This window comes from Triturus cristatus, chromosome 11 (assembly GCF_964204655.1).
Source record: "Triturus cristatus chromosome 11, aTriCri1.1, whole genome shotgun sequence".
NCBI lineage: Eukaryota > Metazoa > Chordata > Amphibia > Caudata > Salamandridae > Triturus > Triturus cristatus.
Window position 1 is genome coordinate 754,332,646 of NC_140594.1, and position 24,615 is coordinate 754,357,260.

At 43.7% G+C, this 24,615-nt stretch overlaps 1 protein-coding gene across 1 annotated transcript in view; it reads left to right on the plus strand.

Annotated features, from left to right (window-relative positions):
* The window catches only part of LOC146785406 (uncharacterized), a 2,064,968-nt gene that overhangs the window by 239,032 nt on the left and 1,801,321 nt on the right, over nucleotides 1-24,615 (plus strand). The window contains exon 3 of the mRNA XM_085634420.1: nucleotides 3,166-3,311. Within this exon, the coding sequence (XP_085490546.1) occupies nucleotides 3,166-3,311 (146 nt within the window). The remainder of the gene's footprint in view (nucleotides 1-3,165; nucleotides 3,312-24,615) is intronic.

Sequence of the window (24,615 nt, forward strand, 5' to 3'; positions counted from 1 at the left end):
TGTTCTGTGATCAGTACTAGGTTTCTTGGGGGTAAGGATTGTGTTGGTGTTTTCGAAAATTCCATATTGAAGCCTTGAATGGTTTCTAAAACCCAAGGGGCTTGTGCAATTGTTTTCCAAGTCTGTAAAACAAAATATGAGTCAACTTAATCCTCATTATCTGAAAAAGGGCCTTTTGTAGGCACGGCCGGTAGAGCGGCCCCTTCTGCCGGCCCTGGCAAAAACACTAGGGTATAATACTTATTGCATGCTGTGCTGAGCTTTGCCTAGGGCTGTGAAGGTTTCAACGTATTTGCCTAAGATCTTGATCATGTCCTCTCCAAATAGAAGTCCTTTGGGGTTTGCTGAGGGTTCTTTGTCAGCCATGTCGCTGAGCTTAGGAATGATCATGGTAAGGACTACTCTTCGTCGCTTGCATTTATCCCTGCATTCGCGTTCCCTAATACGATCTGGGTTTTCTGGCTCCATCCTCTTAGCTTAGTAGATCTAAGTCTAACGGTGTACCGTTAATGTGGCTGTCTTTCCCCATTCAATTATTCTAGTCAGCAGTCCTAAAAATCAAGCATGCGATCCTGGCAGGCCTTCAGTGACCTTTTCATGCCCTTCCTGGGGTCTCTACCCAGTTTGAATAGGAATTTGATTAATTCTGGGTCGAGGTTGGGTGTCGGGCATACCTTTTCTTGAACCACTGGTCTGGGACATTCTGCCCTTACGATATTTCGTGTTTCTCTTTTTAGTGGATTTCCTAATACATCTTTTTATGAATGCGGCTACATGATCTTACGACCACCATTCTGAGCTCCTCGGGTGTCTGATATGATGTGGAGAGAACATCTCCTCACCCAGTGGGTTGGTTATAATTTCTTTAGAGGATGAAGGGAGCTCTTCCTCTGATAGGGGACTCTCAAAGTCTGTATCATCCTGGTCTAGGTCAGGGATATATTCACCCAACTGGTTCGTTTTTGTCCCCTTGTGGTTCAGTTTCAAGATCTTGTGTATCATGACGAGCACTTAGAAATTGCATGACACTTTGGACGCCTTGATAGGTTGTGTCGCTAAGGACACCTGATACTTTTGTGGTGCGTAGACATCCCTTCTAGTTTGAGGTGCTTAGACCTTCTTTATATGATGGGGTGCGTAGACCTCCCAAATTATTTGAGGTGCTTAGACATCCCAATGTGCTCATGGGGCTTGTTCTTTCAATGTTGGTCTTTCACTTTAATCTTTTGCCCCATGTTTATTGCATTCCCCGTTTTGGCCTTTCTGGGTTTCAATGGTGCCATCTTCTTCCTCAATTAAGGGTATTTTGGTTGACATGACCTAGTTGAGTGTTTTGCGCATGCCGGAGTGCATCTCTTGTTGAATAATCTTTTTCATTTCTTCATTATTGATGATAGGGGTAGGTATCTCAAGACCATCTGATTCTACATCAGATATGTTGGATTTTATATTCCTTTACGGGTTGTAGTACTTAGTAATCTATATTGATGGCTTAGAAGGCAGACAACCTGATTTATTAGTAAGGTTCAGAGGAGCTTATGTAAATTAAGGCTTTGTCAGAGCAGCTTATGTAAATGAAGACTTTGTTACATCAGGTCTTTTAAATTTTTTGCTCCTTTATTGTAAAATGAGGTTTTTGGTGTAAAAATTGCTTTTGAGTATTTGCGGTCGCAGTTAGCAGCTGATAACAGGAGTGTCCAACTGCCAGACTTCCTTACATAGGATATGCTTGGGAGCGATCAGCTGTTGATTTACTGTGCTGCCCAGGTAGCCCCTCAACTACCTACGGGGTAAAGGTTTTCTATTTTTTTATTTTAATTATTGATTTTTGGTTTGAGTTCCCAACTTGTCTGTATTTTCAGGGTAACCCGTGATTGTGTGGAAACGCAGTGTGAGGTCGGGTGAGGGCAGAGAGGTAGGGGAGCAGGATTTCTATAAATTGGAAATCAGTTAGGTGTGAGCCAAAATTTAAGAGGAGTTTGAGGTCAAAGAGGCATAAGTCTATTCAGAAAGGTATACACATTAAGTTACAAAGGACACAAGTCCATTCAGAAAGGTATACTAATTAAGTTGCGAAAACATACATACACATGTAGTTGCTCATTCTAGAAGATATAGGTCATACATGAAAGTGAAGAGAAAATGTACTTATTTGCCTGGAGCTGCATTTAAAAGAGGCAGACTATCCTATGTGCATGGCTATTGTACATCTGGAAGATTCTATTCTAGATCTGTTTCACTTTTTGATGTATTGCTTCTAAGTGGCTGCTTGGAGTTAGCATTAAAAGAAATATGCATAATGGTAGCCTCCGGTCTTGTAATGAAATTTCATGCAGCGATCTTTGGCGTGCAGGGGGGTTGGGGGTAGACAGCTAAGGGATATTAAACAAGAGCACCACACTGCAAGTTATGCCTAAAGTAACCAAACAAAAAAACTAGCAAAACAGAACAGTGGTAGGGGCATGCGAGCAGTGTTGTTGGAGGGGTGAGGAGGAGGCATGGGGAGATTAAGGGACATAAAGCGACCGAAGGAGTGTTGTGAGAGGGGTGAGAAGGAGGCATAAAGGGATAGAAAGCAAATGAAGCGACCGAAGTTTCATTACACAAGTAAACAGAACAGTTAATGAGCAAAGAGGCAGGCCAACTAAAAAAAGAGTTCTCTCTAAGTATAAATAACCTGAACAGTAAGAACACATGTAAGAGGGCCAGTCCTCATGGGAGGATACGAAATTCCAACAGGAGGGACTACTAAGTGTATTTACCAATAAAAATCCAGCATTTCAAAAGGACAGCAAGAGGAACCAATGAAAAAGATGGGTGTTTTTTCAAGCCCATATCCTAAATACAGCATGTCTTGAAGAAATAGCGCAAGCGCGGCCTAGGCGAGACCTAAAAAGATTAAGGTGCTCTATTTACTGTACTGTCTTACTGGAAACATCGTATAGCAGCTCCTACCTATGGGCAGTGTTTGAACCCACCCAACACACGCATCACCAGTCAGGTGACCCTGCAAATTAAAAGGGATAGTGCACATACCCTAGACCAGTTATACCCGCATCCACTATGTGTCTGTGTCCATCCTTTCTTTAGTATGTGAGCTTAGTTCCCATGACTTTACAATTAAAACATGCCCTAGCTCTGAATTCCAATGTATCTTCTTTTCAGCTGCAGAAGAGCAGGCAACAACAACAAATATCCAAGAAGAAAACCGCCTCTTACAGCAGGAGCTCTGCCGTTTAGAAGATCTGCTAGCGCACACAAGTGCCGAGCGGGATGAGATCACAATCAAATATCATGCTGTATGTGAGAGGGTAAGTCATCTGCTGCATTTCTTCTGCTTTTGAAATTGGGTCAACCCTGATGTTAGAATTGTTATGTCCAGACTTTCTTTCGCAAAGTGCCCCCCCCCGACACACACATGCCTAAGATAGGAGGTGTATTAGAAAAAAAATAGGTAAAAGAGTTATATGATTTAGGATTGTTCATTCATAGATCAGCCATATGTTTGCGTAGGAAAAAGGACTGGTGCTTCTGGTAAACATTAAAATGCATTGGAAGAGGTGCATGGTCGCAATATTGGAATAGCAGCAGGATAGGTAGATTGAGAACTGAGGATAGCAGAAAACAGGAAGCGAACCATAATAAAAGGGCACCAGTACAAGCTACAAGTTAGGACATAGGCTTCCAAACATTGTCTGCTCATTTTATAGAAATAATATAGCGGTGTGGGAGGTTTGGGTGTCTACAGCACCCAAGGTGGCAGTTGTAGTTTAGTCGAACTGTCAGACACCTGATAATCTGCAGTGATCCCCGTGCACACCAGTGTCCCAATATGCCAAAAAAGGTGAGGTTGGCGGTCCCTATACCAGTGGCACGCTGTGGGACTGACTGCTGCCACCTAGGGCTGAGAGTGCCCTGCCAGAGAGCAAAGGCTGACTCTCAATACTGTGCCTGCCTGGGAAGATATCCCTCCTGCATTGGAGGCCTTGAGACATGGATTGGGGAGGCTGCCATCAGTCAAGGACTGGCAATCTCTCACTCCCCCTCCAAAATACTAAGGGGCCGATTACCATGGCGGGCGGAAAAGCATCCCGACCGCCATGGTAGCGGAAAAGCACCGTCCGCAGGTACCGCGGCAAAACCGGCGGTCAGATTAGGATGCACTGTCTGAAACTGCTGTGGAAAGGCCAAAGACCTCAGTTTTCCCAGCGGTCAGGAACACATGGAGCTATCCGCAGTACTGCCACGACCATCCCCGTATGGCCGGATTCTCTGCTGCGGTGTGATGGGCTGTTTGAGGCATCGTGATTTGACCGGCGGTCTTAACCACATTCGCACAGCGGTACCTCTTAATTGGCTCCGTCTGCTACTGGTGCGGTCGGAGATTTCTGGCCGAACCCAAAACACCACAATGGACAGAAAATGGGCTATCTATGCCGATCGTAATATGGCAGACGCAAGGACCGCCGATGGAGTGTGGAAAAGGGCATTTTCCGCCAGGTTACCCAGAATTTTCTCCAAGCGCTCCAACCACAAACTATGGAACTGCAGCAACAGTTGGAAGACCGTGCAGATTTCATCCGCTTCTTGGAGGGGAGAGCTGAAGACATGGACGGGTCCCCTAGGCATAGCAACATACATGTTATTGGAATACCAGAAAGCTCGGAGGTCCAAGACCTGGATAACTTCCTAGAACTTGTATATCAAATAAAGTGGCACTGCAGAGACTGTCCTCCATTGAAAGAGCCCACCATGTCCCTGAGTGCAGCTTTAATGTCCACGGCCCACACTCATAGTGGTTAAATTGATTCACTTCAAGAACCGAGATGCCATTCTGCAAGCAGCCAGGGCAGTCCACAATAGATAATAGCAAAGTCTTATTATTTAAGCACTGCATGCTAGCTGTCCTACACCAAAGGGTTTCCTTCCTAGGGTAAAGCTAAAATACAGTGAGATGAGCCTGAGAACCACTCTACTTTTCTCTGCCAAACTGAGGATGACCGGACAAAGCTCCATCTTTTTCATGGAAACTGAGCTGTCCTGGGCCGGGCTGAAAAACAAAGAACCTCAAACTAACCAGATGCATCGCAGAAATGAGAGACATGAAGAAACACGTGCAACCAGAAATGGAAATACGAGCTAAGCAAGCAGATAAGACACTCCTGCCCTACGCCAACACAAGCACAGCATGATAGAGAGACATTGGAGGTGATTGCCACCTTTCAGATCCTGCCAAAACATTACTCCTCAATCCCCAAACGTAATCAACTATGAAGATGGAACAACGCCCTCATCAATGGGTGGTGAAGAAGAATCCACAACCAAAATCACTTCTTAATCAGCCAACGGCCTGCTTTGATGTTGATTTTTGACACATGGAAAATCGGGACTTGACAGGCCCCTGCTTCTGAGACGAGCCTCAATGGGAGTCCTGGGTTGGGGGACAGACAGTAGGCCAGTAGCTATCAATACAGATCACGCCTGGCCACGTTTCACACAGAAGATTTATTTTGTGATTAGGCCAACATAGCACCCACTTGTAGGTCTTTCAGCCCCCTACATAGTTAGACATGAAATAAATGAGAGAAAGTCCTTAAGAGCACACAATGGTAGGCTGAATCTGCCCCCCTCAAATGCTGATTATACATTAACGTGTAGCAGGGGCTGTTACCAATCAGAAGCAGAAACAACAGGACAATGTTGGGTGGCCATATAAGATCTACGTTGCATGGCCCCAATTCTCCCCCCACCCCATTATTTTTTACTTGCTGCACAGCTTAGATTTCAATGGGCTGTAGGAAGTTCGAAGCCCAGCGCAGAGAATGGGTATCAATGTTGGGATTGTTAAAGTTTCCAGGTTCTTCACCAGGCAACAGCAGGTACAAGACACAAAACAGAAATGAGAGCGCAATCACAGCATGTAAGGTCACACACGAACCAGTAGCGGCAGGAAGGCAAATCAAAGATGAAACTCCATGTAGAGGGCACATGAGAAATTGAACAGCCAAACTGTTTCCGTTTTCAATGTGGAAAGATATGATAACCAGGTATAAGACAAAAAGTGGGTGTACTGCAATCTTATTTAAGGGCAAGTAAGTAGCAAATACAAAGTATAAAGGGTGCTCCTAGGAAAAAGGATTGGAATAAAGTGCACTATTACTATGACATTATTGTATACATGATTATTTCTGAAACATTTGAGTGCTCTGATTTGTATATTCTCACTTTCCGTTTTCTCCGTCCCTCCTGAAACTGCCACCACACGACTAAAACAGAAACATAGGCCCTTATGGCATGAGGCATCAGAGGAATGAGCCACACAACACAAGGCATCAGGTGGATGGATGCCTACCTGAGAGGCGAGAGGTTAATATTGCAATAATAAAGGAGAACCCATCTCACCAAGACAGAAGTGAAAAAGCTGAGGCACAGAAGGAAGGGGCTACTGTATTTCTATTATGGATCTACTTTACCAGCCTTTAAACCAAGGAGAGGAGCTCTAGTGATCCAAAGGGACGGAGCACCTATGTAACTTGATGGTCATTGATTTTGGAAATATTGCAGAGCAGAGACTCTGGAGTAAGCAAGGCCTGCATAGAGACAGAGCCAATAATATCGCGCTCCGGGTGACAAGCAAGAAGAGTGACTTTATGCCGTCTTTCCATTATTTGCACAAAAGGACTACCAAGATGTGTTCCGATTGGGTCCACGTATGAAATCGATATTTTCCCCATAACCATCTAATATTTGAGAGGGGGTGATTTAACTGGAATTGAGTGCATATAAATGCACTGTTCTTTCAGTCAAGAGAAAAAAGGAAAAATAAAGAGTCCGGTACCACATCAAATTACTGAAGTGTGCATCTCTGAATTCACATAGGAGCCAAACTATCCCGAGTGCTGTAGCACCGGTGTATTATAATTATATCAGAGAGTGATTTCAATAAGGGAAGAAAATTGTTAGTCCTGAAGAAGGTGGCTTTATTTACACAGTTCTACCGAAACGCTTTGACGCAGAATATGTATGTTACATTTTAAGAGAGTCGGCAACCACAAAAAAGACGGGGACGTTTTTTTCCTGCGGGGTGCTGTCTACAAAAGTTTCGGATCAACAGTTGTAAGACAAATGTTATTGTCTCTGGTATTTTCCTGTCCAGGGAGGTTGTTCATTTATGAATTGGCGTCTATTTGACAACCCAGGTATTTTTAACAGTTTTATTTTACTGTGTTATTGTTTAGAATGATGTGTATTTTTATTGTATATTTTTATCTATGTGTGATATGATCTATTAAATATGCACATTAGTGCTTATACACTCTGATTAGAGCTTTTATTTGCAAACTTGGGGGATAAGTGGAATATTAGATATGCATTGGTATGATTGCAGTATGAAAGAATAATTTGGTTTTAACTAAATACTTTACCAACGCCAAGCTAATTGACAATGTAAACACTATTTCTACATTAATTGCAATGGCCTCGAATAAGCCTCTCCTCCTATGTGGAGATTTTAATTGTTTCTTGGATGTAGGTATGAACATACTACCTCCTCCTGCCTGCTTGGTACACTGAGAAAGTGGCAAATTGGGCAGCAGGCTGATGTGTGGATGGCAACTTGTTCAGCAGCATGGGACTATTCATACCACTCTCCTTAACATACAATACACACCTGCCTAGACTTGTTTTCTTCTCCTTGCAGCTTCGACGTCTGGCACCTAGGGTAGAATACCTAGCCAAATGCTATCTGATCACAATACCTTGTTAATGGCATTGCAATGGGGAACAGCTCCGGCCAGTGCCAGTGGAAAAAAATAAGTGCAGGTACTCACCATATTAAGATGTGGATTAGGGGGTGGGGCTTGGGTGGAGGGAGGGCTTTGGGGGCGGGGTTATGGGGAGTGCTAAGGGACCCGGTTAGGGGCACACAATTTAATTTGATTGAGATTTAATTGGTGTGTAAAACTAGTAACCCACATGCCTATGTACATAAAATACAAATCTGGGATCAGCATGTTGTGTTTTGCAGCAAGCACACCTCTGTGCTAACTTATGATGAGTCAAAACTGGTATCAGAAAAAGCGCAGTTCTTTTCGGCAAGTACTTTTGTTGGCGTTTGAAAAACGGAACATGTGCAGGTAACCTAATTATTGAAATTGGGGTTGAGCTTAAAATGTCCCAATGGCGCGAACACCTCACCTGGCCTCCCATCACCCACCATGGCCTGAATGCTATGACCTGGCAGAGAGGTCAGCTGAAAGAAATTGCTTCTGCACTGGCCTAAACCCTTAGGGCTGACGTGGGAATGGCCCAAAAGGTAGAGCAAACCTGGCCTCTCAAGAAGGCCTCTGAATAGTACCTGCACTCCCCGCCTACCACGGGAGGAATGTGAAGCCCCTGCCTGGGAGAGAGCATGGGAAAAACACAACCTTTAGGCTGCCGAGCGGCCCTAGGGCCACCACACCCGGCCTGGCCTCCCTGTGTGGCTTCCCAGCCTCCTAACACTTTCTTCTCCCCCGCCTACCATGGCCTCAGTGTGAGTGCTTGGCAGAGGAGTACCACAAAGACACTGCTTTTGTGTTTAGCTGTTCCACCTATGGAGCCGAAGTGTCCCACAGGGGCCGAGCTGTGAGTGGCCTAATGACCAGAAGAACACCTGCCCCGCTCCCGACCACATCTATTAAGGCACAGTGTGACGAAATGGCAGGAAGGAATGTGGAATAGCACTGATTGTGGGGTCTGGGCTAAGGTGAAGATGGTCCAAAACTACAGCCACAAAACTGGCCTCTCCCTTGTCTCGGCTCCCCACCTCTAAGCACAGCGTGTTGTGCTGCATTCCATAGAAGCCTAGTCAGGTGGCCATACTGGGGGCTGGGTGGCCAGTAGAATATTGTGGTTGGTTGTCCTCCATGAAACCAGCCCACAGGTGTCACTAAGGCAGGGCCCATGCGTTTTGCCAATCCATCCATGGCTGCTGCCCACATTGCTAACCTTGATTCCCATCGGCTGTGCTACAATTTCCCTATCAGCACCTTCCTCCTCAATCTTTTTTTTAAAATCATTTTTAAATTTTCATTAACAATGACAACATAGAAAATAGCTTGGTACATTGGGTAGTGTCTTTTACCATATTATTCCATTGCAGGTCATATACACAGGTAATGCAGTGTCACAAGTTGTAATTTACATTTTTGGATGTATCAAAACTTCTGGAACACCGATCCCGGCAATTGTTATGCCCCCTTACTGGACCCGGTGGGTTAGTCGCTCAAGTCTGGATCCGAGTCTGGTGTCGGAGGAGCACAGATGTTACCCCGAAATGAATTCCACCTACCCCATACTCGTTCCCACTTTTTGGGACACCCTCTGTGTATAAAAACTGCTTTTTCGGCCACCATTGAGCTATCCATATCTTGACACCATCGTCTCTGCTGGGGGGCTGCTGGCACACCCCAGTGTTGTGCGATATTGCGTTTTGCCAACATGATCCCCAGAGTTGCCCAGTCTTGTGCTGCATGATTTAGGTCAGTTGGTTCCCATATATTGAGTCAGTTGGTTCCCATATATTGACTTCCTCCTCAATCTTGACTTCAACAAGTGCAGCCGTACTCTGCTATGCCAGCAGGAATCCTTTCATAGATTTCCTTCAGTGACAACATGCCTATTAGCAGGCCCTGCTCGCACACCTACAGTGCTATTGACGCCACAGAGCCTGAGTGTCAAATATCAGAGTGAGTCGGGCCCCTCCCAAACTTCCTGCCAGCTCTAAATAAATGCATATGGGCCGCCCCGCAGTTAGCACACTGAGGGCAGATTAGCACTCGATTAACAGAGTGCTTTACTAAAACGAACTGACTAGTCAGGCTGTTCCGCTTCTTTTTGTGTATGCCAAATTTCACTGAGCTTGGCATACTACCCCACGAGTACCGTACTCTCTTTGGACACAGAAAAGGTCCGGTACTCAAGGGCAGAAAATGTAGAAGTGCCGGTACTTAGTACCGGTGAGTACCGGCCCATTTAAAGCACTGATAGAAACACAATTGCTGATGAGATTATTCAGTCCTTCCGCGCTAAGGAAGGTTCCTCCCGAGATACTTAATGAATGTGAGTCTTTTCAGACCTACATTGCCCAGGGTTGAGGCTGAACTGTGCATATTGGAAGAGGAGGCACAGGTGTCAGAGGCAAAAAAGCAAGAAATAAAATGCAGCTGATGACACACAGAATTGCACAGCAGTCATGATCTCATGAATACAAAGCCCATATAACCGGAGACACACAGAGGGGTGCGATACAAGGCTCTGTTTAGCAGGATTAACTCATACCGACACACAACACTCCATCATAACCACATTAGGAGGCTCAGAGGAACACTTCTGCATACCCAAGCAGACAAAATGAGGTGATTGACACATATTGTAAGTAGCTATACACACACAACTAAGAGACCAGACCCAGCATTCTTAGATGTGCAGATACGAAAAACAAAAGTACGTAAAATGACACCAGAACAAACAAGCATTTGCAATGCAATAGGTCTCGCATTTACACGAGTTTAAACTATTGGCATTGTAAATAACAATGCCTTTTATTTATGTTTTAAAAACCAAAACATAAATGTCAGTAATAGTCAGAATTGTAATTGTCAGAAAGCGAGAGAGAGAGCGTGTGTGCAAGTGTGAGTGTATGTGTAAGCATGGGAGTGTGAGTGAAATTGAAGGTCAAAGGGCATGTGATGTCACTTCTTATACCCCTGGCATTTTGATGAATTGACGTTCATGAAAATAATCAGTTAGAAATAAAGCCCCTTCATCCAGGAACAGCAACACTGAGTTGTGGCAGCACCGGACACCAAGTGAACCTAAATAGACAAGACAAATGACTCCGCTTCTGGCCTGGGTGAAATTTTGATTAAGCCGGAGTAATGAGAGTAATTTTTCATTATTCTTGTGATGTGGAATTAACTTAATTATGCAATTACACCATTTGAGGAATTTAGAGTAACTTGGGGCAAAATACCTACTGCAAGAGCACAGGAACAGAGCGAGAGAAGGTGCTGTTCCTGTTTGGTTGCATTTAGCGCTATTTTCTTAGCACAAAATGCATCCTCAAGTCCAGTTTAGATGCAATGGTGCATTTTAAAAAGTGCTAAATGCAGGGTTGAACTCTTCACGTAATTCTATTCAATTTTCCTGTAATTGTGCGTATTTATGCTACAGAAAATTACATGACTTACTGTCTTATGCCCCCTTTACGGAACAGTTTTTGACATATCAAGGCCCACCATTTTTGGTGAAGCAAAATCTTTGATTTTTTTTTGTTGAAACATTTTTTATTGTTTTCATAGCAACAGCACAGTACAAACCCGCTTCCTCCACGGCCAAAGAATGGTGAAGCAAAATCTTTGATGACATGTTCTATATATATTCCTATGGTAAAGGTTGTTCCCCCCAGCAAATCCAACTTGAACCCTAAGAAGAGTAATTTACCATCACAAGAGCTTAGATGAGAGCAGTAGCCACCGTTTTAGGTCAGAAGTCAGGGCTTCATTTTGTGCACAAAGAACCCTGAGATCTCCCTGTTAGCATTCCCTGATTGCTTCTGATTGTCCTTCCGACCTAGCCTTGGGGTAGCTTTTCCAACTTGCCCACCAATCACTCGTAGAGGGTGAATTGTAGCCAAAGATTGCATCCAATGAATGGCCTTGAGCCCACTACCCAGCCTCTTAGGCCAGAGCTTTCCTTGTGTACTTTACATGCTTAAATAACAATCACACCCTACAGGATTCAATCACAAACACCAGAAAGGCCTGTGTAAATCGTTGCAGTGTGCATGTCGCAGCCTGTGCTGTGAGTGAGTGTATGTGTCTCTTTATGGAGTTAATTGTCTCTGTGCAGTGAGCTGAGTATTCTAAATGCATTGTACACTTTCAGAGCACAGAGAAGAGAATGGATTATGTGTTGCAAGCCCCTGAGACTCTGGGCTGTGTGGCATCACCTCTAATGTAGACTGTGTTTGTGTTCTACCACTGCACGCTCCGTTCCTTTCAGTGACTGCCGAAGTATCCTCTGATCTGCATGTAGTGTACCTGTTCTGCAGCTTTGTATGTGTAGATATATATATTCACTGAAAAAAAACCATAGGTTTCAGGGGCGTTCTAGTTAGCTGGACATTTCCCTCGTACAAAACCATTGAAATTCCCCTGTTAGTTAGTTCAGCTAACTACAACTCGCGCCCCCGCAATGCACTGCTGATGACGTCACATATTACATCACTCATGACATGGTCAGTGACATCACTGATGACATCTCAAATCACATCATCCAGTGACTGTGTGTTTCTGTAAAGTTTAATTTTCTTTTATATATATATGCCAAGCTGTATTGGGGAATGAGTGGGTGTATAAGTGTCTGTATGGAGGATTTAGTTGGTGCGTGACTGACTGTATAAGTGAGTGATTAAACGTATCTTACTGAATGCATGGGTTTGTGAATAGCTACATGAGTGTCTATATAAGTTATTGATTGGTTGTCTGAGTATCTGTATGGGTGCCTGAGTGTTTGTGTGGGTGGGATGTGTGTGACTGTGCATAGATGTGTGAGTGGGTGATTCACTGGGTGCATGGTTTCAAGACTAGGTCTGTGATGGATCCATCAGACCAACACTTGGAAACCTGTCCACAGTTTGCCACATTGAAAGTCCTCTGCATAAAATGCAACGCCGTCCTTTGCTACGGAGAGCGGTCCATTGACTTAATTTGCAGGAAGCAAGAAAACCATCATTGCTAGTTTTTTTATTTTTTCCCTGAAGTTCATTGTTTTGTTCCTCCAGTTCTGTTTTTCCTTTTTTTCTCCAGAAAAACCAAAAAAATTTAAAAATTGTTCAGAAAACCAAGAAAAAAAATACTAAAGAAGAAAAAAAAAAGTTCTTCTAAGAACTAACTTTCCTGGTTTAAAAAAAGAGCTATATTTGTTTTAGTGTGTGAAAGTTTAGATGAATGTATGTGTAGTGCATAATTGACTGAACGAATGCATTAGTAGTGTATGGTGAATGTATAAGTGCAGAACTATGAGGAAGTGCTGCAGCACCACACAGTAGCCTCTTTAACCGCAGTGTGCTGTAGTACTTCCCGAAGCACAGGGATGCAACATATGTACATAAATATGTTGCAAATCTATGCTTCCCTCTGCACGGCTGCTTAAACTGCAGCCATATGGTGACACAGGCACCCTTGCACCATGGTGCAAGGATATCTGTGTCATGTGGTGTTTGTTTTTGTGCAGGAAGACACACCTTCCTGCACAAAAACAATCAGTAAAGGCATTTTTCTCCTTCAATGTATACTGAGCATTTTAGCATGTATTGAAGGTTAAAAAATGAGGAGAAATGAAAACAGTTCTCCTTGTTGTGCTTTGCTACACCAATTGGAGAATGGTGCAGCATTCACACACATGTTCAGTTTTATTATTTTTGATAAATCTGAAGATGTGTCTTGTTCTATGAGTATTCTGTGCAATCACGCACAGCAACACTTATAGAACACCCTTTCAACGCAAAGTGGTGTGTGATGAGGTCGTATTTAGATTGAGAAAAAAAGGTACACAGAGTTCCTTTTCCTCTATTTCTAAATATAAAAGAGTGTCTTGCGCTATAACTATGTTACAAAAAGTAACATATTTCTGTTTGGAAAATTGCTTGTGAATGATAGGCGGTAAGCACTGATGTTTGTCTGCAAAGATGCTCAAAGAAGAATGATTGAAATGATTGCAGTCCTTCAATACGTACAATGGGAAATATTATGAAACCCTCAAATCTGTTTTTTTGCAGGTCATATGATATCCTATGAATGAGAGATTCCAAAACTACATAGGCATAAACAGGGTGTTTTGAAAAACGTATTAAAACTTTGTAGCTTCTTGCAGTTCTGCCCATTGTGCATATTAATACTTAGTTAAACTTACCTTCACAGTATTAGAAATAAAAAATGGTACACATTTTTTTCAGTTGTTTTTTGTAATGTAAATTGTGGTAAATTGCTTATTTTAGAATTAGGATCTGTGAAATAAAAGAAAAAATAGTTATAACATGTAATAATAGATTTTTAACAACACAGCATAATTTAAACAAAGTAATTTGTTTGCCTTTTTTGCTGTTCTCAGAATATATTGAATTTCACAAATAGTGATTTCAATCGTACTGATCACATAACAGCGGGCAAAAAAAAACAATCAAAAAGATTGTTTAAAAAAAACCAACATTCTATTCTCAGGAAAATACCAGAAAATACAAATCACACATGTATAAAATGCTTATTGCTAACAAAATTTTATAACTTCAATTTATAAAAACTGTAAATGTTGTCGCTTTAAAATATTCACCGAGTCAATGAGTAAGAAAAAGTCCATAATTCAAACATATACCTTTCCTTGAGGCCAAATGGTATTTTTGTACTATTTTTTTTATGTAAATTGTCCAATGGTAATCATAATAAATTATAATAATAAATTCCTCAGAGAGTGAATTATCTTCCTAAAACTTTGGCTTTAAAAATATTAGGTAGGAATTTGGTAATTCACTAGGCAAACGTTTGAAAACCAACAGGGCATCATTACAAAGTGTCCAGCCTTTGTCACATTTTAGATAGGCAGTGTAATGTCCAGATGTTGTGGAAGGACCATCATGGAAAATTATTGCAATTGCTACAAAAGTCCTTCCTGATATTGCTAGTTGTGTTGCTGCAAATTGCTTTATTAAGGTATTCAATTTTCTTCCATCAGCTGTACAACGTTGCATCATTAAAATTATATATTGTCCATATTCTTTTTTTTTTTTTTTAAATAATGTGGATAACATTTCTGATTTACATTGGCTACACTCTATGTTTTGATTTGCAGCTTTAACTAATTTATTGAAAGACACTGTTTACAGTTCGGTAATGTAAAATATAGAAATCTTTCAGTGTCTACATTAGTGCTAGATGTATACATACAATTTTCACAATGATGTTCCCATTTGAAACAAAGGCCAAAAATATTTTCTATTTCTACACCTTCATTTTCAAAAATGGTAAGCATATACATTAAAAATTCCTGAGCATCTTGTTGGATATTTTGCGTAAATTGTGTAGAACCAAAACATACATCCAAAAGATTACGAACATCTGAAACAGTTTGTATTTTACTTGTATCTGTTCTCAATTTTTCATAAACAGAATGCAACAAGGAACAAAATCTTTTTTCCCGATTCTGCATAATTTGTTGTTGCAAACCTTCAAGATAAAAAACAACATTGACCACTACATTAGCATAGCAGTTGACGCCTTAACTATTTTCCAACTGATAACCAGCAATCTCTTCAATAGTATCCTTTTTCTTTTTACTTGCAATCACAACATTATCTTGTTCTTTTCCCTTCTCTATACCTTCAGTACAGATATTCTCATACCTTCTTTTTCGACCAACCACACGCTTTTCAAATACAGAATAGTGACCTAAATTGGGAGCATACGCCCTTCTTAACCTATTATACTCTTTTACACAGTTTGCATCTGCAGTAACCTTTGTGTCATCAAAATCAATCAAAAACAAACCAGATAATGTTCTGACTCGCGACAAAGCAACATATGCCATACCCTCTTTAAACACGGTAGATCCAATGTTCACCAATGCACTGTCTACACTTAATCCTTGAGATTTATGAATAGTCACTGCGTATGCCAGAGAAAAAGGAAATTGTTTCCTACGGACATATTAATCTTTAACAAGCAAAAAAAGAACTGAACAACGACCAATTTCTTTAACTTCTTCAATCTGATCAAATTTAATTTTTAAAAATTCAATTCCAGCGTGGCCTAGCGAGCCGACATGGCGGACGTGTGCTAGTCAGCTCCGTCCAGCCCAACGTTGATCCGACGACTATCCTGGCTCCCTCGGACCCCTGGCGAGTCCTGGAGGGAGCGTGGCGACACTGGTCCCTGGCGGAGGGCGATCAGTGAGCGGAGGCGGCGACCGGCGGGGAGGAGCTCGGAGGCCGGCGAGCGCGCGAGGCGCGGCCTGGTGATCGGAGGTGGAGGCCTCGATTTTAGTGAAACCCAGGAGCTGACGCGAGGCGCGCGGCGGCCACAGGGAGCCAGAGGCGGCGGACTGCGGAGCAGACGGCCCGGCGGCGGTGATCCTCGGGGGGGCAGGTCGGCCCCTGGGACAACGCATGTTGCATTGAGAGCACCGGTGAGGAGCTGAGGGGAGGGGGGGATGCCCCGGCCTGCAGAGAATATGGGCTGTGACTGATCTGTATGCCCGGGAGTAAGGCCGGTTTCGGCGGCTCCGGGTGCGGGGGCCCCCTCCCCGGACATTTGGTAGATGCAGTGGGGCAGTAGCAGCGGGAGGAACGAGCGCCCCCTTTCCCCCCCACCCCATAGTGGGACTGAGTCTGGTGCTGGGGGATCGGCGGCTCGGTCGGGCCGCGGTGGTGGGACTGGAGAGCCCTCGCGGGAGCTGCCCGGGGGCTCCTTGGTCATCGGAGTCCCGGGGGTGAGAACTGTAATAGGGCCCCGTGGTACCTCGGCCTTGGGGGTGCCTTGGGCCGCTGAGGAGACTCGCCGGGCAGGGAGGGTGCTCCACCGGGGAGGCCCCGCGACGAGCCAGGGGCGTAAGGACGGCCAGAAGGAGCAGCGCGACCACAGGAGAGGGCGGTGTACCCTGAGGGTCTGTTGCCGCTATGCGAGCCCTGGGAGTGAACGCTAGTAGGTTGGCCTGTGCGAAGGTACGATCACCGACTCGGCCTGGGGCGTCGGGGCCTATGATCGGCGGCTGACCACCGACGGGTGGTTGGAGGTCCGGGGGACGGTGCTGCTGGCGGGGCACCGCGGCCTAGGTGCTGGACGACATTGACGGGCGAATTGGGTTGAGGCTGGCTTGCGGGTCGAGGTCGGAGGCTCTCGCCGGTGGATTGCGGGCACCGGGCCGGGGTTGCTTTCTCGCCTCTCGTCCGCCCTTCGCTTTGCTCCGTGGGCGTGGGCCGGCAGCGACTGTGTCTGGGGGCAAGGGGCGGTGCGGGTGGCGTTGCGCACGTGCTTTCTCTCCACCTATTGTGGAGGGCTGGCGACCTCAGACATGCTTTCGTACTATCAGGCATCGCACCTGTTGGTCCTCAACGAGTGGTGGTATGGAGACAGAGGGGACCCGGCTTATGCACTGGAGAGGCACCTAATGGGGCAGTATACTCTCCACACAATCCTCTACTCAGCGACGCTGCGGAATGCGCTGCCGCCGGTGTCCAGAGTGGTCTTCCAGATTTGGCGGCAGTCCCTAAGGAGAATGGGGTGGTGGAACACACTGATGGGGGAAACCCCTTTGTGGCACAATGGACGACTGCCGGAGCTGGTGGCGCTGTAGGGGTTTAGCGGATGGGACGACATTGGCATTTCCACCCTGGGCGACATGATGAGGAATGGGTCCCTTAAATCGTTCCGGGATCTACAGGAAGAATTTGGCATGCCCTGGACACAGTTCTACCGGTACCTCCAGCTCCGTCATGCGCTTTCCCCCAGCCTGGAGGGTCTTGCTGACATCCCTGAGTTTAGCCCGCTGGAGCCAAAAGTCTTTATGGGCGATCTTGCAACCAAAAAGATCTTGCGGGTATATCAGTCCCTGGTCACTCACAGTGCGCCTACGCTAGACAAGCTACGGAGGGTGTAGGAGGAGGATGTGGGTACGCTGGAGGAGGAGGATTGGCGGGAGGCCCTGGCCGCCCCTCGGGGAGCGGCCATTGCGATGCGCCTCCGCCTTATCCAATTCAAGTACCTTCACCGGGTATACTATACTCGGGTGCGACTGTATCGGGCGGGCCTGGTGGCCTCCCCGGAAGGCCTCAGGTGTGGTAGGGCGGAGGGCACATTTCTGCATATGGTCTGGCATTGTTCGTCGCTTGATCGCTTTTGGAAGCAGGTCTTCTCTTGTTTGTCCGAGGTCCTGGGATGGTTGTTCCCGCGTACGCCACAGCTCGCACTGCTACATGTCATGGATGTCATCGGGGGCAATATCTAAAAACGGCATCTTATGCTGCTGGGCCTTACATTGGCGAAACGTGACATTGCCAGGATATGGAAGGATGAGCGGGCTCCCTCTGGGGCCGCTTGGAAAAATGGTCTAGACTTCTGTATGGGGCTGGAACAGCCCATTTTTGTGGCCCGGGGCTGTCCGCGTAAACATTATAAAATTTGTAAGCGGTGGGTGGACTGTCTGGGCCTGTGGCTGGAGCCCCCAGCGGTGACGGAAGATCTCATAGTGGGATTAGGGCAGGGCTAGAGTGGTTGGATCTGCGATCGGGGGGGGGTGTGGCCACTGGGGGTGGGTGTGCGCTTAGAGTGAGATGGGCCTCCACTAGAGCAGGTAGGCCGCCATTTTTATTACTCTCATTGGTCCTTGGTAGTGGGCGGGTGGGTGGTTCTCAGTGGGAGGAGCGCAACTTGGGGAAGGGGGGAGTTTGGGGGGGGTGGAGATCCGAGATTACACTCAAGCTCAAAGAATGTGTTTGTTCAGTTTTTTGTTTTTAAACGAAAATGTCCTTTGCGGTCCTATTACTGTGTAACTTGCTGTTGCAGTGGCCTCTGGGGTACAAAGCCCTGCTTATATTGTGCAAATGACAAATAAAAATCTGTTGTTAAAGAAAAAAAAATTCAATTCCATCTTTTTTCTGATAATTAACAAAATCGACCACTTTACCCATTGCTCCATTAACTAACCCTTTTTCTACATCCAAATTACGCCTTACAATTACCCGACAGTTTATACATGCATATAGTGGCTTTTCTAAACCAGCCGTTTTAGATATCTTTTTTTCTAAAGAATCCAGTTTTGTTTTCAATTTTCCCGTCAAAATAATAGTGATTCCTTCATGCACTATTTTATCGATGGCTTCCATTTTTATAATTTCTTAATTTTCCAGTTTCAATAGTTCTTCGTTGAATATAGAACACTCGCGCAGTGTGGCATTAAGCAGATCACTGATTTATTTTCTGCAATTTTCATGTATACTTTCTCAGGAACTAAATTTTCATTTGGAAACAAATTGGAAAGTAATCGACTCTGCAAAGCTTGTTTGCCATGTTCTGTCAGAAGTCCAATTCTTACATCTTGAAGAATACTTCCATATTCAGCATCATTTGCCTGTCGCATATTTTTCGTCAGTTCTTTGTATTCAAAATATGTCTAAATGTTCACATTTCCAACGCTACCCAGAGACTTTCTGGTATCTTCATTTCATGCGCAAGTTTTTTAAATACTGGTTTTCCTTTTACAGGAGTCAGTTGCAGTAGATCTCCAAAAACTATGACGTGTTTTCCTCCAAATAACACGTCATACTCTGTTTTAAGAATTTGCTGCATTCTAAAATGCACAAAGTCAAGCATCAAGCTTGAGACCATGCTTACCTCCTCAATAATGAGAAGTTTCATTTTCTTCAGGACTCTTGAAACTTTCACAACAAGCTTCTCCAGATAGCTTGTGGTATTCCAATTTGTTTTCATGCTCTACTGGTAGCATTAGTAAACGATATAAAGTAATTCCTTTAATGTTATGTGCTGCCAACCCAGTTGGAGCAGTGACAACACAAGACAAATGCGACTCAGTTGTTTTCTGCAGATAACTTGTAATTACTTTAATTAAGAAACTTTTTCCTGTTCCAGCTTGACCACTCACATACATTCGAATAGGTTGAAATGATGTACATGAGCACTCTTTCTTTTCATTAAGTAATCCATGGTCAATCTGTTCGTTCACTTGCTGATATATTTGTTTCTGTTCAACATCTAGTTGTTCTTCCAAGTTTCCTAACTACATTACATCTTCTTGAGCTTGATGCATTGCTGTTTCCACCTCATTCATGGCAATTGCTGCTTCATTTTCAACAATTGGTTGTCCTAGTGGATCTTGACTCAGTGCAGCGGAACTTTGACTGTCTTGAGAACTGTCTCTAGCAAGCTCAGCTGCAATTGTAGCTTCTTGATCAATTTCATCATTCAACATTTTCACATAATTTGCAAAAGCACTGCATTCTATGCTATCTTTACAAGCAGTAAATGAATCTTCATAGCTCTGAACATCTCCAAGTAATTCCAGTTCTGAACGCCACGGTTTGAACATTTGCAAATGGGCTAAATAGTAAAATTCCCTTTTATCAGCAGTGTCGCAACTCAGTTTCCTGTGATTAATTACATTTCCTTCCTTTGTTTCACCAGACATCCTTTGGAACCAATCACTGCATATTTTCCATCATTGATGTTCTCTGTAGTATTCCGTTTAAAAGTGTAGTTTTGCAGCACTTCATAGAGACACATGTTCTCAAGATGATGACTTCTGTTTGGATAATGTGTCCAACATATTCGTTTTCAAAATATCTGTACTTTCTGGACCAAAGTAACAAAACTCAATATCATGACAAACCTTCTTCACATCTGATACTGACCCACGCAAAAGAGCACTGTTTAACTCATTTAACTTTAGTGCTGGAATTTTTGCATAATACAATCTTCTCACTAACTTCCGCATTTGAGTATGATGTACTGCCAACATCCTGAAATGGTGAAAAACACTTTGACAAACTTTCCTAGAAAGACAAGCCAGAGAATGACGTTGCAAACCAGTATTTTTTCTCGCTCTGCAAGGGTCTAGTCCTTGCAACACCTTAATCTTTTGTTTAACACTTTTTTTTACTATATGCTCGTAAGAAACTGCATAATTTATCAATAGATTCTTGTCGTACACTACAAATACTACTGCAGTCCCAAGTGTACACAGGGTATTTATGACGTCTCCCTAGAACTTCATCAGCTATCACTTCTTCTGCATTTCTTTCAACCATTTTCTCTTTGTCAATTGGACAACCATTTCTAACCTCATAACCTCAACCACTGGTGTCAACTGCATGCAATAAATTATTGCTCTGTAAATAACTCTCTTCATTAAAGAAAGGCTCTGAACTTGAACTGTGTTTCCATTCCCCCCAAAAAATCACAAAAATTTGTTCTGTTGATTACTCTTTTCCTCCTACTTTTGGCCTTCATTAAATGGATTGGTTTATCTAGTGATCGAATTCTGTTTAATACTAAAATGAATAGTTTCCTTTTTACTTCAAAAGCCTTTTCAACAATGGTTTCAATATGCTTCTTCTTTTTATAAAATAGAGCTCTCTTTTTATATTTCTACACATCTTTCAGTAAATTATGTACTACTCTCTTGTAAAATATTTTTTTGCGTATTTCTTTATACTGATTTTGCCTTCTTTTACCATCAAATATCATCAAATAGCTTTATTCGACAGCATGTATCATAAAAGCTTTGAGTAACATATTTACAATAAAACAATGTTTGATAAAATCTTGCAATACAGTACAAATGGGTGCAGAAAGAATCTTGACATAAAGTTAAAAACAGCATATGAGATTAAAAAAGAAAAAAAAACATAAAACCAATTTCATAAAAGGCTTAAGCTTAAATCTGAGACACTTCTTTTACCATACTTCGTCTCCTTTGACTGTCCATTTGCTTTTTTGCTTTTCCTATTATTTTGAATATTTTTTCTAGTTGAAGCATTCTCAGAGGTTTCAGCATTCTGTACATTCTGCCTGGTCCTACAAACTTTTTAAATAAATTGCTTTGTGATCTTACCAGAAGATTTTTTTCTTTTTAGCCACATTATGTTGTTCATTCAATATTTGTGGTTGATTTTTCTTCAAGTAACTGTCCTTTTTCTGTTCTTTTCTTTTTCTTATTTTGTCAGGCATGATTTCTCTATTTTAATGGTGATAAACAGTATCTGAAAAAATTAATCACAAATAAATGTATATTAATATCTTTATAAATTATACTTTTCTATTACTATACAAACACATTTTATATAAATACTGACTAAGAAATTATAGGCCTGAAGCACAAGTGTGACGGTGGTTAGACCACTACATGCATAGTGCATACTACTTTGAAGCAGTTCATGCCCTAAAGCCTGCCTCACTGAAAGACTACATGCTTACTGACTGAATGATTACAGTGCTATAAGGAGAGACACTGGGTGAATTCACAGTTGTTTGAATTTTACTTTACTGAATAGATCACTACATGCTACTGAAAGACTCACTATGGGTTTGCAACAGCAGTCACAGTGTGTTTACTTTAGTGTATGCATAGTGACTGTGGAAATGTAGGCCTGAGTGTAAAACTGGTTAGACCACTACATACATAGTGGATAGTTATTTCAAACAGTCCTTGTGAAAAGGCATGCTTCACTGCATGAGTACCTGGGTACTGACTGAAACATTAGAGTAATGCAAGGAGAGTACTTGAATGAATCTTTTAAGGGTTTGGGTTTTTGTGCAGTGAAGATTAGTACATGGTGCCGGATGAGTCACTAGAGGAGTGCAAGGGGATTGACAGGGTGTTTCCTGGAAGTGTATGGATACTGACTAGCGAATTGAAGGTGTGAAAGACAAGTGTGTAGGTGGTTAGAGGCCTACATGCATAGTGGATAGGCGTTTGAATCAATCCATGTGCTAAGGCCTGCCTCACTCCATTAGTACTTGGTTACTGACTGAATGTTTAGAGTATTGCAAGGAGAGTGCCTGCATGAATTTATAAGTGTTTGTTTTTTGGCACAGTTAATGGATTACTTCATGGTACTGAATAAATCACTGGAGAAGTGCAAAGGGAGTGATAGGGTGTTTGCAAGAACTGTATGGATACTGACTGGGATATTGATGGTGTGAAAGACAAGTGTTTAGGTGGTTAGAGGCCTGCATGCATAGTGGATAGGCGTGTGAATCAATCCATCTGCTAAGGCCTGCCTCACTCCATTACTACTTGGATATTAACTGAATGTTTACAGTATTGCAAGAAGAGTGCCTGGGTAAATTTATAAGTGTTTGGGTTTTGGCGCAGTAAATGAATTACTACATGGTGCTGAATGAGTCACTGGAGGAGTGCAAGGGGAGTGACAGGGTGTTTGCTGGAAGTATATGGTTACTGACTGGGGAATTCAAGGTGTTAAAGACAAGTGTATAGTAGGTTAGAAGCCTGCATGCATAGTGGATAGACATTTGAAGCAGTCCATGTGGTAATGCATGGTTCACTGCATGAGTACCAGGGTACTGACTGAATCATTAGACTACTGCTAGGAGAGTGCCTGTGTGAAACTTTTGTTTTTCGTTTTTTGCGCAGTGAATAGATTAGTACATTAGGCAGGTGAGCAAACTTTCTCTACCTGTTACCTCTGAGGCGCCGACGGAGCCCGTCCCCTGGACTAGAAGGGTTGGGCATAGGTTCCTAAAGAAAGAGTTCCTATCAGCGCTTGGACGCTTAACTCCTTTAATACTAAGGTACTACAGGTTCACAGACTTTTTGCTTCCCTGGAACCTGTTTCACTTTGTTCTCACCTTTGTACCGGTCCTGACGAAGCGCTATGGGATCCCCTAGGGACCAACAGCAAGCGCGAAACATGTTGACCCCATTTTAGTAGGACTTTATTCACCACAACACCCATCCTGAGAGCAGCGGTTAGTCACACATCGGCCCTCCACATTCTTTCCAAAGAGGAGCTCCAGGATTCTTTTTAATTTTTGCCATATGGACCCGTGAATAAAAACTTTGGTTCTGGGTTCCATATAGTAATTTTAACTAACCCATTCACCTTCCCTTTTTTATAGGCCCACACACCCCCATGCACAACTGCGGCGTCTCCTTAAAAGGTCTCCGAAAAAGAGCCCTCTTGCGGGGCCCGTGAGGGACTGCAGCGCCACCCCCACGAGGAGCAACGCCCGATGATGAAGCATGACACTCGAAAGGGTGTGTGATGGCACTATATTCTGAAGGAGGAATTCCCCCCCACAGTTACTCTGACCCAACCTCGCGACAAGCTCACACACCAACTTTTTGGTCTCCTCTCTATTCTCTGAGGAACAGCGACCCTCCTAGTATATACACTGCATTCTGTGGGAGCACGGGTACTGGACCTTCCCCCTTTTTTCTAACTACGCTCCCGGTCCCCCACTCTCTTTGTATTACGATCACAAAATGGATGCCTCTGCCACAGACACTGGTCTGGCCTCCTGCTGCTGACCGAAACTCCGGCAGGGGAGGCCTGGACAATAGTTTTTCTTTCGAAAGGAGGTGTAACCACCTCCCCAGACAGGCAGAATTGTATTGGGGCTGGGCGGGAGCACTCTCTGGTGCTTTGAAGTCCTGCACTGGGGCTACATTTGGTGTCCCTGTGCATACTCCATTTCAAACCGGTTGCAGGGGCTACCTGCCCCTGCTCTGGCGCGAAACTGGACAAAGGAAATAGGTGTAACCACCCCTCTTTCCAAACCCACCCATAGGTGGGGCCTTAGAGTTAGTCCATCCCCTAAACTTAGTATAAGTATAGGAATCCAGTCCCTAGGACTTTAGATTACCCTGGACGAAACTCTGCAACATATATCCTGGACCTTCGATGTTCTATCCTGACTAGAAGACTGAAGAAATCTCCCTTGGGGTCAAGGAGTGACTCCCCTGCTTGGCAGGCACCAAAGAAGCAACTGACCGGTCTGCATCGCTGAAGCTCCCGCTGGACGCCGAAGTCTTTGCATCACCAGA